The 18037-nt window shown below is 38.8% G+C and overlaps 1 protein-coding gene and 1 long non-coding RNA gene across 7 annotated transcripts in view; one reads left to right on the top strand and one right to left on the bottom strand.

Annotated features, from left to right (window-relative positions):
* EBF2 (EBF transcription factor 2) overlaps nucleotides 1–17308 on the top strand; it is a 136416-nt gene extending 119108 nt beyond the window's left edge. For 3 of the 6 annotated variants that reach the window (XM_072027237.1, XM_072027238.1, XM_072027236.1), the window contains 6 exons: nucleotides 342–430; nucleotides 1536–1601; nucleotides 1709–1886; nucleotides 3307–3492; nucleotides 4982–5149; nucleotides 7364–9534. In XM_072027237.1, coding sequence (XP_071883338.1) covers nucleotides 342–430; nucleotides 1536–1601; nucleotides 1709–1886; nucleotides 3307–3492; nucleotides 4982–5149; nucleotides 7364–7458 — 782 coding nt within the window. In that variant the 3' untranslated portion in view covers nucleotides 7459–9534. The other 3 variants (XM_038167023.2, XM_038167022.2, XM_038167020.2) reach the window with 3 other exon arrangements.
* On the bottom strand, nucleotides 9844–10642 carry LOC139999360 (uncharacterized). The gene is made up of 3 exons (XR_011804747.1): nucleotides 10500–10642; nucleotides 10166–10324; nucleotides 9844–10016 (listed from the first exon to the last, which is right to left on the bottom strand). It is a non-coding gene; the product is annotated as an uncharacterized lncRNA (long non-coding RNA).
* Nucleotides 17309–18037: the final 729 nt, after the last annotated feature.

The following is an 18037-nucleotide window of genomic DNA, read 5'->3' as shown; positions in this document are numbered from 1 at the left end:
TGTTGTACAGATAAGGCAGAAACATCTGTACAATTAAATGGGTGGAGTTGGGGCACCAGGAGTCAGGACACCTGCTCTGTATAATATGGTTCAACATTGATAGCTTCTGTACTGCAGCTTTTTTAGTGGTACAAAAGTAATATCTTCGAAAAGAAACTGGGATGTTCATGCAGAGGTTCTTACAGAGTTTCACTTACTGTTAAATTTGTCTCACGCAGTGATCAGGGCTCACCTGAGTACTAGGCAAAACCCAGACAAGGAGAGGTTTCATTGCAGCAGCTGTGAAACACCTTTTTAGAATACATAATCATATAATGCATTGCTTTCTGTTCTCCTTTCAGCTTTAAATGAACCTACCATAGATTATGGTTTCCAAAGACTGCAGAAGGTGATCCCAAGACATCCAGGTGACCCTGAAAGACTAGCTAAGGTAAAATATTTCCAAGTGTTTTAAATGAGCCCACAAACTATTCTCTTCCACTTCTAGCTCATAAAAGAGATAAAATCATATCTTAAGTGATGATTACATCTGAACATAACTTCACCAATTTTAGGTTGTAGGTTCAAACACCAATTTGAGCATGTTGACCCCGCAGATGCCAGTAATTTTTACCTGTTAGAGCTCAAACATTTTCTGTGAACTTCTCTGCCATTTGTCTTTATTCACATCGGCAAATCTCTGCACCGAAGATACATGATGAGCATAAAGGAATTGTTACAGAGGTCTGTTCTTAAGGGAATCTCTTAGTAAAAAAATAACTCAAAGCCCAGCTTTTTCTGTAGCCACAACTGCAACATGTATGTGTTGAAACAACTGTAGCTCTAACACACCCTGTTGATTTAGTACCTAGCATGATGCAGGTGGCATTAAAGACTCTATTCCTTGCTTTTAGTGCACTGAAAATAACTATTATTATCTTTACATGGGGACAGGCTGTTGTATTCAGATATTATACTGTGTTTGTTTTTTTTCCTTACAACCAGAGGTGACAGAAGATATTTACTGGCTAAAGTGTGTTATTTGATTGATTACCATTACTGAGGAAAAAATAAATGGACATATAGATAAAACAGATATTTTAATTATTATTATTATTTACATCTGTGCAAAAGAATATATTGAAATGCAGTAGCAAAATGAGCTCCTATTTGAAATTGGGTTCTGTCTGAAAATTGTCTCAATTTCTCAAGCGAAGGTGCTTAAAGCAGCTTCAGGACTATGGAGAGCTCCACGGCCCTGCCGAAGTCGGGCTGTGCCGCACAGCCAGCGGCAGCCAATTTGTAGCACGCACGCAACGCTTTCCAGAATGACCAATGATTTTGGATGTCTAATCTGAGATACTGCAAGGGGGTTGATTTTTCATTTATTATATTTTGCCATATATTATGCCAAATAATGCCTCTTTAAGGGACTCACTTTTGAGAATGACCCCACATAATCACTCATGACCTCAGAAAACACTAGCCCATGGTTTTATTTATACTAAAATCCTTTTCTTTTAAAATGTCAATTTTACTATCTGCTCATCCTCTAGGAAATGCTATTGAAACGAGCTGCTGACCTAGTTGAAGCACTGTATGGCACGCCACATAACAACCAGGTCAGTGGAACCCCTCTCAGCAGGGTAGTGGGATACGGTGAGATTTTTGTAATAAACTAAACATTTTCTCCAAGCACATTCCTGAAGTTGTGCCCTTCACTGTGCAGGACATCATTCTGAAACGAGCTGCAGACATTGCAGAAGCTCTCTATAGTGTACCGAGGAATCCCGCACAGATCCCCGCACTGTCCAGCTCCCCGGCTCACAGCAGTATGATGGGAATTAACTCCTATGGCAGCCAGTTAGGCGTCAGCATTTCAGAGTCAGCACAGGGGAACAACCAAGGTAAGCACTGCAAGCAGCACCGTGTTAGTTGAAAAAATGAAAAGCTAAATCATAGTCATTTCCATCCTAGTTTTTAAACTTTTCTACCTACTCAGCTTCTGAACAGAAAGATGGCTTTAAGCTGTCAGCACTAGGAATGGATGCGTGGTGCCTTTTTGGACGCTATTTCTGTACACCAGGTTCCAGTCATCCAATTAGCTATGGCTGAAGCCATTCTTGGGTAGATTTGACATCAACCTAACCCTCAATTCTCTCCCTGCTCCACTCAATATCTTTTGTTAGATCTCTGTTTTCGTAAAAGACAAGGACAACAACTGAACAAACTCTCACTTAAAGAGGTGGGGAATTTTCCTTCTTTTTTTTAATTTTTTTTAAAGGTTTCTTCCTCAACGTTTATTTTACCAATTTGCATATGTTTTATTTATCAAACATGATATATTATTGATTTTTTTAGGGAAAAAAAAAAGCCATAAAATGTCATATTAACATCACAGGAGTAATACAAACTTTGGGCATTTTCTGACTCTTGACTATTTAATTTCTCAGGTTAACAATGTGTTCCGGTAACATATGAATCTGTGGTGTCTGACTGCATGAATAGCTGTGATTAAAACGCTCTAAAGTGTTAAAGCCATGTCATGTGAAGTTAGTATTAAATGTGCCATACCAAAAGTAATAATGTAGATAATTTTGTTAGTTTTTTTAATAAGGTCTTACCAACCCTGAATTAGAGCTTCATAGTATTAATGGGCAGAAATAACCTAATTTAGTTAAATGGTAACCACTTTTGTATTTATTGGATCATATCTTTCTAATGAAAGCTCTTCAGTGGATAAAAAACATTTTATGCTGTACTAATAGCCTTGTGATAATAATAATAATGTGTACTAATAGCCTTATAATGCTGATAATTAAGGTATTCTCTTTTTGGAGAAAAAAAGCCAAGGTTTTATTTACACATTTTATTCTTTCTGTTAACTGCAAACTACATATTGGTTATAATTTCCCCTTAAAAATGTACATGATTTCTCTGTAATTCATCAATAATTTGAAAAGTATAAACTTCCACCTAAAATTACAGAAAATCACACAAATTGTACATCAGAAAAATGAGCACACATTTTTTCCAGGTCTTGGAACAGATTTCAACTTCAAAAAAAAGCCAAATCTAATCAGACAAATATACATCAGTTCATCTAAAAAAGTTTAGTTCCCTACCTTGCTTTAAAACTCAGTGTTGCTTAACTTGAAAGCACGTGCATACAAAACACAGAATTTAATGGTACATGCTTGACTGTTTAAATTCATCTGGATTTAAATAAATCATTTATTTAACCAGGAGAAAGGATTTTTTCATATTTATACAGGAAAAAGTTTAAATTTAATTTCATTGACATGCTGTGAAATGTTTTATTTTTAGGTTATATTCGCAATACAAGCAGCATCTCACCCCGTGGTTACTCCTCCAGTTCCACGCCTCAGCAGTCCAACTACAGCACTTCCAGCAATAGTATGAACGGCTACAGCAACGTCCCCATGTCCAACCTGGGCGTTCCAGGCTCACCTGGGTTCATTAACGGCTCTCCAACAGGATCCCCTTACGGAAGTATGTGCTTTGGTTCTTTTGTAATTGGTGCCTCGTCCTGCTTAGCTTAATTTACCACATCAAAAAATGCAGCAAGTGTTGTCTTTCAGAAGTTCTCAAGATTTAGTGAAATCCAATGATTCTAAATTTTTGTAAAAGGTTCTGATTTGTGTTCCGGTATATTCTAGTATGAACTAGCAAATGTTCCCGTTTTTCAAGAACAACAGAGAAATATTGAATCCTACCTGTGCTTCAATTTTTTTTTTCCTTATGCAGATTCCTAAGCAAGTGGCAAAGGCCACAGAGAGAAAGGAGGCACAATTTGTTACTTTAGATGCAAAAAATGTTTAGATGTTACTTTAGATCCACTTAAAGGAAAGAGGCTACTCTGATCCTTTCTCAAAGGCAGTCTGTGTTTTTTATGTCCATGAAGAAGTGCATGAACTGCATTAGCAATAACAGAGCTGAATTTTGGATTAATTTCCTGTGAAATTATTTTTACCGTGATGATAAGCAGAAATATAACAACAAAAGCGTTAACTGCATTTCCAGTTACCAGTGGTACCACAAGCTAGTCACTCTTCTTTCCATGCCTTGATTTCCCTCTGTAGGAGCGTGTGTCGATGTATGTGTATGTACATCTATCTACACATACACGTACACACATTTTTGTATTTTTATCTCCATATGTATGAAAGTGTGAAAACAGCGAAACAGTTTTAATTTATTTACTATTTTATATTATATTCACATTCTCTATGAATTACATTACACCCACTTTGCAGTGATGATGAGGGTTTCTTGCCGGTCTGAAACTTGCTAAATAATATCCTCACGCTTTGATTTGTAATTTAAGGTGAAGCCCAAAGAATGTTCAGGTACTTTGGATTCTTCCCCTGTTCTGGAGCTTTGCCATTGATTTCAGTAAGGAAAGGACCGGGTTTGCAGCATATTGGTGTTCTTATTTCAAACTACTACTTACGTGAGACTTGGGGATTTACTTGAAACCACAAGGAATACTGTTAGTTGTTCCTTCTTTCCAGAGAATTAGTTGATATTTTTCTAGAAGGTAAGCTTACAGGTGCTATGCAATGGGACTTTTTCTTCAAAGACACCTCTTTAAAAAGAAGACAGTTCAGATTCAAATCTCATTAAAAGCTTAAAACATCCCCCCAGCAAGCTCCAACCAATGAAATCTTCCAGGGAATGGACAGGAGTTATTTATTTTCCCAATTTCAATGCACAAACTGTAAGTGCACGTGCCATTACTCTCTACTGTTTGTTCACATTGACTCTCTCTCTCCCTTGCTGACTTACCATTTTCTGATGCACTCATCCCTCATTTTAAAATAATTAAATGTATTTTTTTTCTCAGCTAAAGTATTCAAGGTAACTACATCTTTACCTCTAGGTTTACCTTAAACAGCCAAGTCAATGGGACAGACATTTTAAGCAGTTTTACCAACTAAAATTGCATTTCTGATGAGAATTCACTTTTTTCTTTTTGCAGTAATGTCTTCAAGTCCAACAGTTGGCTCCTCCAGCACTTCTTCCATCCTTCCATTCTCCTCTTCCGTCTTTCCTGCTGTCAAACAGAAGAGTGCCTTTGCTCCCGTCATCAGACCCCAAGGGTCTCCTTCTCCTGCCTGCTCTAGTGGCAATGGAAATGGGTTTAGAGGTAAGAAATGTACAATTAATATTCAGCTGGCACACACAAAGCACGCTGCGTTAGCCTCATAAATACAGTAATCATCTGAAGACCATTTCACCATTACAGCACTCACTAGTGAAAATTTGACCCAATTCAATGGGATTAAAGCATTGCTCCAAGGTTTGTCTATTCTGAGGTAAAACAATGGGGGCCAGACACTCGTTTAAACCAAGAAAGATTTGACCCACACTGCGTTTAAATACCCGCTCTTTTGTGAGGAACAGCTTCTCCTTAGGCTTCAGGGACTTATAAAACCAGCGTCTGCCCTGCAGAGTTAATAGACAGCTCTGTACACAACGGCCAACGTCTTGAAACCTGCTGCAAGGTTTAGGCTCATACAGGGAATTAAGCCCTATAGTACATTTACAGCCTTTTTAAAGGTGATCTGCAAAACAAATGTGAGTATTAAGATAAGAATGGAAACCTGTACTAAATTCTTTCTTTTAACAGGCTGTGGGGGGGCATGCGGTACATAAATACACTCCAAGTCTCCATAAAAAAAAACCTTTATAGGGCCTGAGAAGTCATCTGGCTCCTTCAGACTTCACTAGAGATACCATAGAGAAAACAACTCTGGGAATTCAGCCATGCCAAGAGCCAGTGGTAATTCTAAAATGAGTCTTACAAACCACACCTGTTGATCTGGGTGCATTATAAATCCTTAGCTAGGCCACGGGGACTAACATAAACTGTGATTATTTTATATAATAAGGAAATTTTAGGTGTGTTGAACAAAAATAATTATATTTTTAAAAGCTAACTTACAGAATTCTGCTATATATGTGAAACAGCTTATTCCCCTGCCCCAATTTTGTGCCTAAGATCATCTCCTTTCCCCAGTAATGAAACATATTAATATATCCATGTAAATGCACAAGCATCATATTAATAGGGAATTCAATTTCTCTCTTACTCAAAGGAGAAGAGTAGAAGGGTTTGAAGCAATTTTTTTAATCTATACAAATAGAAAGCTTTGTTGGCCCAACAGCTGTGGCTATTTAGCTACACCATTTAGAGATGGGTTTATTTTTGTTAATGATGTATGATCATGGTCTCTAAAGTGTAATCATCACTACCTGGTCTGCAGTTAACTTTAATTTCTTGAGTTCTTCATATCAGCTAAAGTAGGAATGTATTGATTTCACCGTGCTTTTATTAAAAACAAATAAATAAATAAATGCACATGGTGAGGCTTTAGGTGTTTTAGGGAACTAGTCCAAGGTTATGTGATTTTAAACAGATTTAGTTAAACATTTAACTAGGAAGGCCCATCAACTTAAGAGTAGTTTGCTCGGTTAGCTTAAGCCGGTTGGGCAGTGCTCTATAATCCAAAGACAAATCACTCGAGTCTCTGTGCATTCAGAGTAGATTTAAATCTGATTTAAATTTAAACTTGTGTAACTGCCATGCTGAGGAGGGCAAATTTTTAAGAAATTACCCAAGCCGGTGCTAACTGCAGATCAGCTTGGTGAAAAAATCACTTTGGGAAAACTGTTTCTGGGAGACAGAAAAAGGACAGGATAAGAAAAACATTGACTTTTTATGTAGCTAATACTTTTCCTTAACCTACCATGTCTGTTCCATCTGCCTAAGCCTGTGCTTAGCAAGAGTTTGTTATTCTTCCTTAACCCTCTTATAAACAGGTGAAGTACCAGAGTCCTTTGGTGCTGTTCTTGCCAGTTAGCGTTTACCAAATATTTTATCCAATCTATAAATCGGTAATAAATTCTAGAAATGGAAATTTAATATCAAGTATAACATAAAATCTCAAAGGTAAAAACCCAGGACTCTCATGTATGCATTTCTTTTACTACCAAAAGTCCACTCTATCCCCTTCTTTGCAGGAAAGCTCCTTGTACACCAACACTGTGATAAATAAATACAGTAATACAGCTACAACTGTCATTTAAATAAGCTTTCAGCAGCCACCACACCTAGTACAATGAGACTTGTCAGTCAGGCAGCAACAACAAACAGCAGCTGTGACTCACCGCACAGACAGTAGTCGAACACGTCTGCCCAAGGTTCATTATGCCAGATCTTCATCGCTATTTAACTATTTCAGCCATAGATGTAAATTTTTTCCAACTGAAATATTTAAATTGATGCAAGCTGGGGAGCACATGCTTTGGAAAGGATCCAGATCCACACAGCCTGATATCCAAATTAACGTTCCCACAGTGTTGACAGACAGATGTGGCCAGAAAGTCAACAGGAGGGTCCCAAAGAGGCTTCTTGAATGGACTTACTGTGCTGCAGCGATGGGAGACTGTTAATCTCCATTGCTGTGCCATCACCCTGTGTTACATAAGCTAAGAATAGGTGTGCTGGTAATGTAATTTTTATTATTATTTTATTTTTAATGTAGGCATCAGCAAAAGCACAGCTCAAGCAGTAAGTATATAAGCAGGCTCCATCCCAAAGCACATCTTACAAGGGGTTTGGTATTGCCTCTCAATTTCCCTATCCATAATTCAGGGAAAACATCTCCCCAACAGGGATTTTTTTGAACTTTAATGTAGTGTGTGCAATGTTGTACTTTGGCTACATCTATTGTTCAAGGGCAAGAGTTTCCTAGTAATACAGTCTCCATCCTACTTATTGCATCCTGCTGCTGTGATATTATCAGAAATATTACCAGCACCACAGGGCATGCCACTCTACTTACAAGGAGCAACAAAAATCTTGAATATAGCTTCTGTGTATGTTAACCACAACCGTGTTTAGGCTTGGATCAAAACTAGTCTAAACAGGAGGAGCTCTACAAGCTTCATCCTCAGATTATTATTATTCCTAGCCGTTTATAGAGTTTACAGTGCTCATAATATTTATTTTACAAAAATCTTTTTGAAAAACAAACCAAAACAAAACAGTCATACTTAAAGCTTCTGGAGACAATAGGCCAGCTTGTAAAAAATATATTGTAAGTCAGGAGTATTAGCTAAGCATGGAACATGCATATCTACTGCCGTACAGCTTTGGGCTGCACAACACAGCCAAGACATGTGGGCCTACCCTCAGATAACCCCATCCTGTGCCATGTGTTCTCGCTTACCTCTTTCACCTGCCATCTGCTATACATTCTGACAGTGTAACAGGACATGATAGGTGGAGAACAAGCAGCAATCCATACTGGACACCACTCAGTTCTATATGCTCTCCAAATTGAGAGCAGGTGATCTTGATCAGAACAATTGTTTGCTCCATTCACGTCATATGTCAAGGGAGTTTAAAAAAGGCACTGGGAAGATATAATGTGACGTGACGCAACGCGGCATGATAAGTACACAAATGCCTAATCAACTCATCTCAGATGGAAGGCAGCTGATGGGGAAAAGTAAGCAAATTGGAAACTGCTGGAACAGCATGGACCGCTGACTGCCCAGATTACCCTTGGCCAGCTCAGCACATCTCAACATAAAAATGCAAGCTCAGTTACAAGGAATAGCAGGCAAGCCCCAGAAGGTCAGATGTTCCATTAACCACCAGGATCCTGGCCAATCCAAAAGGTACTGAAGTCTGATATGCTTAGGAACAGCCTCAATTTAGCAGCGGGGACATCTGCACTATTCCCTAAGGAAATACAGGTTTTTGAGTTAAAGACCCTAATTGCTCATATCTTGTCTTGATAAAGTTCGGGGTGTCAACAGCACAGGGAAGCCTGGTCTGCTTGCATTAAAAGGCTGCAGAAACAGGTAGGGAATACCTGCTCTGAAAAGTTTGTAAAGGGTGGGCTTCTGAACAGAGCAATGGTTCTTGATTGCTCCCAGTGCCTGACCTGCTGTGCCAGCTTGAAGCCTAGCTTCAGTCAACACGATGCTGTATTTTAAAATAACTCTTAGCTGTTCTGACCAGGTAAAAATAACTGGGTGTTTCCTAGCTAGGAGTGTGCAGCAATATGCCTCTGTCTGAACCAGGATGATTCCAGAGCCGAGCCAGTGCTCTAAGTATGCCCAAGCCTGTAAATGATATACCCATGATGTCAATATATACGGAAAATATCTATCTGTCATGTGATTAAATTTTATATATAGGAAGGATCAAGTACATTTTTCTCCCCAGTTTATTGGCAGAGATGTATGGGGCACAGACTGCCTCTAAACAAAGAAAACCTTAAGAGATATTTACATTTCTTGTTAACACTTAGCTAAAAAATCCCTCCTGTGCCTACTATTTACTTATCTTTCATTTGATGGGATGTTAATTTTGGTATCTCATCGTATGTCACAAACTTACTCAAGTGAGACAAGAGCTCCATTTTTCATGGGAGAACATAAAAATCTGCACCTATTTTATTTATGGAAAGACATAGTCAGGCCTATTTTATGTCACAAAAAAAAAAAAAAAGAAAAGTGGGTAAGATTTAATACCGATTTCTCCTTCACAGGCTAAAACTTAGCCACTTTGTAGTCCATCTGGAAACATACATAACTGCAGAGGGGCTACACATTCCTGTGCTCTTTAATAATTAAGCTAATGCATATCACTTTGCAAACACGTATTTTGATTTTTAAGGCTGTTCCTAATTAAATGGAACTAAATTAAAATAAGTGTTCAGGCGGCCTTTTGCACATGTACAACTTAGCACAGTGCAGAGATCTGTAGCTACAGCAGTGTAACTCAATAGCTGAGGTCGAGTTAACTTCTCCATCTCTAGCTGGGAAAAGCTTTGTTTATATTTTTAAAAAACATTTAAAAAAACATAAAATATGGTTTAACCTGCTTATCTTCTAAAGCAGAAAAAACAATACTTATTTAAAAATATTTTACTTACATGTGCAATCATCTGCTTGCATGTGGCTGAATGCAAATCTTCCAGACAGACAGATTTTTGCTTAAAAAAAAAAAAAAAATAATTTCTTATGGGGGAAAATATATAATAAATTCTTCAAGAAAAACAAGTATTTTGTTATTACTTTTTAGTATCTTAGCTAGAACTATCCTCCCAGGTCCTTCACAGAAGCTACAATTTATTTCACTTACAGTCTGCTATAACGGATGGTGGTGTCCGTCATCCAAGCCACTGATGTTTTCTGCTTAAGTGAGTCAGCTCTTTTTCTCTGGAAGTCTTCTTTTTTCTTGCCTTTTCAGCTGATTACTCCCTCATAAAATGGTGCACTGTTTTACAAACTTCTCCCTGGCCTTAATATTAGAAGTGAAACTACACATTTTTCTGGTTGTAGCCATAGTGGGAGTCAAAGATATCAGCAAGGTGAAGCCTGCACCCACCAGCTGCAACTTCTATGAGTTTAAACTGAATGACACGGCCGCTAGCTCTGGTACCAGCAGCTCGGTGGCTTGCCATGTACAAACTTACCTTTATGTACAGGACAGCTCAAACACAGAGATATTTCTGGCATTGCAGGACAGGAATAACCGTTTAAGATGCTCAGGGCAGCACCACTGCAGCTCTTCGTTCACCTCGTCAGTGAGCTGCAGAACCACAAGATTTGGGCTTGCTGGGAGAGAGGAAACCTGAGTCAAACAACCAAATGAGAGGGCAACAAAAAATGACCGAAAATGCTCAACACCCATCTAAAAAGCATAGCCTGTAAAACAGGGCATAAGGTAGACCCCAAGAAAGCAGCTGAGACATCCAAAGAGCTCGATCAGGGTGTGCACACGTACAGGTGTGTACGTTAACACAGCACTGAGCCCCTTTCCAGTTCTTCCCAAGTGCCTGTGTGAATTGCATGCCGAGTTCTTTCCACGACAAAGCAAGACAGCGTTTTCAGGAGCCACTCGTATACACTAGGCTTATGATCATTATTAATTACACCCATTAAAGGTGCCTATCACCATAGCATCTGGGTACTATCCATGTTTGATTATTTATTTATAAAAAAATTCTCCAACCTTGTGACAATTTTAATCAAGTGTTTCAGTTGATAATTGCAAGCTGTCAAGGTTAATACAATAAGGCTCATCTCTAATTCTTTTTCCATTTCCCTCCAAGAAAAAAAAAACAACCCTCTGGGATAATGACTATGGTTTCTATATTCCCAACTCATCAGGGAGTGTCCTGCATTGAACCACCTTTATTGAAAAGTTACATCGATTCAATATATAGTAATACAGGCAAAAATAATTACAGCTTTGCTAGCAGTGTAAGACCTTAATCCAAACCTCACAAACATTCAATAAAAAGCGATACAGGCTGGGAATAGGCTTTTGACAGTGCAGCCCCAAAGGGGAGTGGAGGTGGGGTGGAAATGGACAGATAAGGTACGCAAAAAGAGAAGCACAGAGTGAGGCTGTTTACATGAGCTGTAGAAAAAAAAGGTGAGAAATCCTCAACTTGTTCTTTGTTGTAGAAAGAGGTGAAGCTGCAACGTTGGGGTGAAAGACCAGGGAAGTTATGAGGCTTTTTGCCTTTTTTTTGCCTTTTAAGCATCATCTCTTTAATTACACAGCAAAAATGTAGTTGTCCCTCAATGTAAGAACTTCTCATAATGCTGTGTCTACAAGTAGTCTTAAAATATTTTAAGAGAAATGGAAGAAACTCAGGTCTTTGATTTGGTCTTTGATCTGCTGCAAAGTTTTCCTTGATTAAGAGAATGAAAATAATATTGATAAGAGCAGTACCTGAAAAAGCTTTTACGCCAGTATGACCAATGCCCCTTGGGAATAGAGTTTAAACTACACTGACAGCAAACCCTGTGTGTCTCACATGAAACCGTGTCAGCTCTACCAGGGTCTGCTGCCTCTCTGCCCAGACAGCCTAAAAGCCACGGACAGGGGCTGTCTCTGGCTGTGCCAGGAGAACAGATTACCCCCGTATGGACCGACCAGGCACAGGCTGTGTGAGTGCTCCTTCATTTGCTTCAGGCAAAAGACCCAGCCAGGATACCTCAGACAAACAATTTAAATTCTTTGAGCTAACTCGGATGATTTTGCCTGGAGCAGATTAGGAAGTGCTCGCGCAGACTGCTCCGCTGGGAAACCTGCAGGATGGCCGGGAGCAGCTGAGGGCACTTACCTCTTCTGCAGCCCAACAGAGTCTGGATGAGGGCATCAATCCAGGACTGAAATCAAACTTTCTGTTCTGGAGGGCTGAAAGGCAGGCATGTGGTTAATGCACAAGGAGAGGGTTCTGCAGAGTCAGGCTGGGACTGCACCGACCCTCGAGGAAGTGAAGGTCGGTCTTCAATTTTGGGAGTGAGGAAGAGGAAAGGCTCAGCCCCTGCAGTGCTACAGAAAACCTCTCTTCCTCAAATGTGCACGCTGTCACCTCTCTCATCTCTGCCCCCTCCTCCCCCCAGACAGGCATGCAAAGATTTACTTCCCTTATTTAGGGTGATGTCATTGTCTCCTTGACAAATCTCTGTTTGAAAAATACTAGCAAATTCCCAGGCAATTAAAACAGTAGAAATTTGACTTGACTATTTAGTTTCACTTTCTTTTTCAACTATTTGCCAAAATTGGCAGGAAATTTTAGCCCTAGTCACTTACAAAATATGAAAATATTTATTTTCCTATTGTGTTAACTCATAGACCATATCCACAGTTGTTTAAAATCAACAGAGCTCCAATAAAAGAGTCATGTTAGCTGAGGATCTTGCCCTGAGCATTTTTTTTTTTTAAACACTATGAACATAAGGGTGAAATTAATTCTCAGAGGACAGGGCTTTAAACACATGAATAATCCCACAAATTTCAGTGAACGTAAATCTTTGCAGGATTAGGACTTTGCACTACACTGAGGCCCCTTTGAAAATATGACTCACTCATTTGTTATATAAATACGTATAAACTTAACTTACCCCTCAAAACCTCTGGGAGCAGCACCAGTTCCAGGCAGCTTCAAATGTTGCTGTTGTCAGTTATGAAGAATATAGCTGCAATTAAAGGCACCGGGAGTGACTAATAAATAATTTACATAAGCCCAGTGTTCTGGGACTGTGCCAGGTAAGGCTACAGTCATTCAGACATATGGGGTAAACCAAGCGAGAAAGAGAGGCTGGGCCACTGCTTCCACTGGAAGTAAATGAGCAAACCCCAGCTCTGGTCCTTCTCCAAGGAATTGGCACGTGTAGTTCTGGGGCTGGGTCCCAGAAGCAGTTCAGGAGCCAGTTTGCATTTGCTTTCCATCGTCCTTCCTCACATAACCTTGCAGGTTGAGTGGGGAACAGAGGAGCCTCCTTGAGATCCTGATTTTTCAAAAGTGATTTTGACTATTCAGCTTGAGACAGCATCAGAAGGCTGAAAGTTTGGGGACAGTTCTAAGCAGTGACCAGCTCTGAGAAGTCTCAGGACACAACCACCCCAAAATCATTAGGCGTTTCTGAAAATTCATGTGCTAAGACTTGAATTAATCCACTGCCTATCTCCTTCATCCACTTAAGAAAACCACACTGGCCCTGTCCTTTAGGTGAATTGATGAAGAAATAACACATTGGCCATTTTCTGGGATCACTGTCAGTCTGGCAGTGTTAGTTCTTCTCACTGAGCATAAAAACATTAGAAGAAGCTGAAGGTCTTTTAATGTAGTAGGTTAACCTGCAGATATAGCCCCTGCTGCAATGCGTGACTGCACACAGAAGGGTGAAGGGCTCAAATAGAGTTTGTTCCATAAAAATATGCCAGCATTTCATCTTTGTCAATTTTCTTTTTCAGCCATGACTGGTCTTGTCGTTCCCCCGATGTAAGGAAGAGGCAGCTTTGCTCCTCTCCCTCTTCCCTTTTTTCCTCTTTTTTTTCATTTTTCTTTTACAGCACAAAACTACTTATTGTGATGGACCACTAAAAAGAAAAAACATAGCACTACAAGCTCTTTTTTGGGGGAAAGCCAGGCCCATGAAAAATAAAGGAACATTTTTTATGGATTGGACAAGATAGAAGGCTGCATCTTTTACCTGTTTCATATTTCTGACACAACCACATCAACTCCTAAAACATTGTGAACGAAGAATCAGCCAAGAGCCAGGACGAACAACAGTTGGCAGAACGGAATCAGAAATGCAAAGTCTTTCTTGAAAGACACGAAACCTTCCTAAGATTTGTAAAATATTAAAAGGAAAAAGAAATTGGCAAAATGATTCAAGCTCGATATTTTGGATACAATTTGTTTTACTTTGTAGGGGTAAAAAGTTGAAGTTTCTATTTTCTATGGAGCCTTTCAGATATCGATTTAGTTTATGCAGAAAAAAAATTCAACAAAACAGGGTACCAGCATGAAAGAATTTCTAGGACAAACTGACACGAATGATGGAACTTTGGTGTATGTGTGTATTTGCTTATAGTTTAACCTCTTTAAAAATGTAAGATGTTTTACAATTATTTAAATAAATAAACTTGTAACTTATTGTATGTAGAGGTAGAAATTAAACCTTTTTTGGATTTTTTCCTCCAGTTGTACAATGAAGAAAAATGATGCAAAAATGTAGTGATGAGTTCAATATATATTATTACTGCTGCAGTTGCTCCTCACTTCTTCCCTCTTAGTGAATTCATGTGCAAGGATTTGTAGAATTCTTTCTGATTAACAAACTCATCAGAAACTTTTATACGCATTGTGGTATACAGGACACTAATTCATGTATAAATTTTCATCCTCCTCATCTTTCCCCTCTTCCATTTTTCTCTTTCAATTAAGATATTCAGGTACTAGGATTATCTGGTGAGTTTCAAAGACCCTACTGGCAAATGAGCGGCACTTGGGGATTTGGACAAATCAGATTTTTCATGCGGTAGTGAGTTTATTTTATACATTCAGTGTATGAATTGGGAGGGAAAGGGCTCTCTGACATCGTTTTTCCATGTAGTTAGAACACCTTACGTTCAGTTATACTTCATATTAAGGGTGCATTTATAAAGGGTAAATATGTATTTGACTAATTTATGCACTTTTATCCTGAGTCAATAAAAATGGTAAGTATTTTCCATTTATATACTAAAGTTTATAGAAGTAATTGTTTTGAATTTTTCTGCATTGTAGTGTAAGAAAAAATGAGTTCTCCTTTGCTTCTCCTCTCCTGAAATTGGAAGGTGAGAGGGGAACAAAACTAATCACTTGTTATCTGACCAAACAAGAGAACTTGGTACCGATCAAAGAACTCAATTTTGTTGGAAAGCCATTTTTTGAGGGGAAAAAAAAAAAAAAAAAAAAAAGTCAGCTATGCTACTCCCCACTAGAATACATAACATTACTATCTGCACAAGTAGTTGTTCCTATGATGACATCTTTCTGTTGATAGATAAACCCTTAGTGTATGGCCCCTGAAACCACCCTTGTCCATTTGTGCGGTACTTTTACTGCTATGTGGGATTCTTGGTGATCCAAGAATATATGGTAGGTGATGTTCAATTCAGTACTGGACTTGGGATGGAGAACTGTGACAAACTCCAAGGTTGAAGTAATTTAGAGCCCATTTGGAGCTCATTTGGATTAGTAACAGACTAGGAAGTCTGTATCTAGAGCCAGGGTTCAAATCCAGCTGCAACAATTAGTGACTAGGGCTTGTTGTTGTGTGTGGTATGACTTTATTACAGACCCTCACTGCATGGCCAGGCTTCTGGCATAGGACTGCGTTCTGCAAATGTGTAAAAATCATTCCTGTGAATAACCCAGTGCAGGAAAGCTGATTCCCTGTGACCACACTTCTGAGTCAAACTGTGTGAGAATAGGTCCTCTTTGGAGCTCGACTTTCATGCTGTAGCACAGAGTTCAGATAATGAGCAATGTACTCGGTATACACAAATATTGACAGGCTGCTTCTTAACCAGAATGCAGCGCAGGAAAGAAGCCAGTGGATTGCAAAGGCAATGACATTGGCCTTCTCCTGCCATTCCTGGAGATAATGCCCTTGTTGGAAGCAGCTCTGAACTCCTGGCTGTGCCGTGATGCTTCAGTAGGGGATTCCTTAGGTGCTTTTTTAATGCTTTGAATTCCTTTTTTAAATGTGAAGGGGGGAGATAGGGGAGTTACTGCTACTGCCTTCTAAAACTCAAGGCTCAGTTTATTTGCAATAGTAGCAATTAAAAGCCACTTTCAAAAGAGATTAGGTGAGAACAATATGTTTTTAAGAAGCATGACTGTAGTTAGTTAGTCTTGCAGTCAGGTTAGTAAAAGTGTCTCATTTCAGAAGGACAAAATAAAATAACTCACCACTGTTATGGACGTTCCTTGACACTGCAGGCTCTCTGCATGCCCTTCGTGCCATCAGGGAAGCAGCAGTCACTGGCAATCAGCAAAGCAAGCAGCATTAAAGCCAAGTGCTCCCTGGAATATGAAAGAATCACGTGTTAAGATGTCCGGAGTTGTACCAGAGTACTGCCCTACATTCACTTTTGATAGCACAGTAGGGTGTACTAGCTAACCTGATAACTGCTACTGAGAACAAGAAAAATGAATTGCAGACATCCAGAAGTACCAATATCCCAGCACAGTTAAGCATGGGAGGTCAAAATTCATAGTTGGATTTCTGCAACCATACAGGAAAAAAAAATACGACAGTTTGAGGATTATTAAGAGATGGGGTTAAGACTTCCAGAAATGTCAGTGAATATTCCATTGAGTCCTAGATTTCCAAAAGTGTCTTGATCAGATTAGTTTCTAATATATAATCTCCCTCCCAGCATGTTCATGTACTAAAGCAACTCAAAAAGCTCCAGAGCATAAAGGTGTTGGATTTTTTTCCCCTGCCCCTCTCTGTACAGGGTGTGTTCTAATTTTATCATCAGTTTATACTCACAACTCCAAGCCCAGCAAATATCCCAGGTAGGAATTTCCAGACCACAGGCAGAAGAGCAGCAGCTCGCTATGACTCCTCACATTTCTAACAAATAAGTTTTTCGCTACAGAATTTCAGTCAGAAAGATTCCCAATGAAAAACTGAGACATTTCAAGGAAAGTGAGCTATTCCGATAATTCCCCACCCTTCTTTTTTTATTATTGCTTAGTCAGTGTAGGGACCTAAAAAGAGATCACTGAAAACTCAGGAAGATTTGGGGAAAAAAACAAAAAACAACAACAAATGGTTTGCTAAAAAAATAAAATGTTCTGAAATTCTCAACATTCCTTTCACATTTCAATTATTATTTTATTGGCTCTGTCCAGTTGCACGTGTGGGAGAGCTGTGAGCCCAAATGAAAAAAAAAAAATAAAGGAAAAAAAAAAAAAGAAAACCTCCCTAGAAAGTTACTTCAGGTACTTACAGGAAGAGAAACAAATGTAGCTGCCTAAGTGGGTGTAGACAAGGGAAAATGACTTGTTCAGGTTTGATTTAAGCCAAACAAATTGGAAAAAAGAAAACATAGGAATGATGTAGAACATGAATTTTGCTCATGCATGCAAATCCTCGTACTGCAGATAAGTGTAGAAGTTACTGGTAGCTTTACAAAGGAAAAAGGTGTGTAAATAAATGCAATCAAAAATCCTTGAACGTGAAAGGAGGACTTTGGCAGTGGCAAAACACCCAACAAAAAGGAAAAGTAATGTAAAAAATTTCTGTGTAAGGATCTTTTCAATGTAATAAGCAAACCTGTCCTCTTTTAGTTATTGCTGTTTACTATTGCCCAACAGCTTTCCTTTTTGTCACTAGGAAGATGAAAGTGTTGCAATAGGTAATTACAGATTTTATCATAACTTGGAAAGAGTACATTTTATTTCATTATTTATCTTGGTATAGCATCTTACTCTCCCTATTTCTTTGCACACTTCCAATATGCATGGTTTTTAAAGACCGTTTCCTCCCTTCTGTAAATTAAGGCCTCATTTCTCCCCACTGTATAGTTTTTGGGTTTGTTTGGGGTTGGCTGGTCGTTTTTGTTTGGTTTGTTTGGTTTGTTATTTTTATTATTTTTGTTTGTTTTGTTTTGTTTTGTTTTGCTTTGTCAGTTATATACGGTATGAAG

The sequence above is a fragment of the Anas platyrhynchos genome, chromosome 23 (genome assembly GCF_047663525.1).
Source record: "Anas platyrhynchos isolate ZD024472 breed Pekin duck chromosome 23, IASCAAS_PekinDuck_T2T, whole genome shotgun sequence".
NCBI classification, from domain to species: Eukaryota; Metazoa; Chordata; class Aves; order Anseriformes; family Anatidae; genus Anas; species Anas platyrhynchos.
Note: the sequence above shows the minus strand (reverse complement) of the source record. Positions and strands in the feature narration are given on the sequence as shown.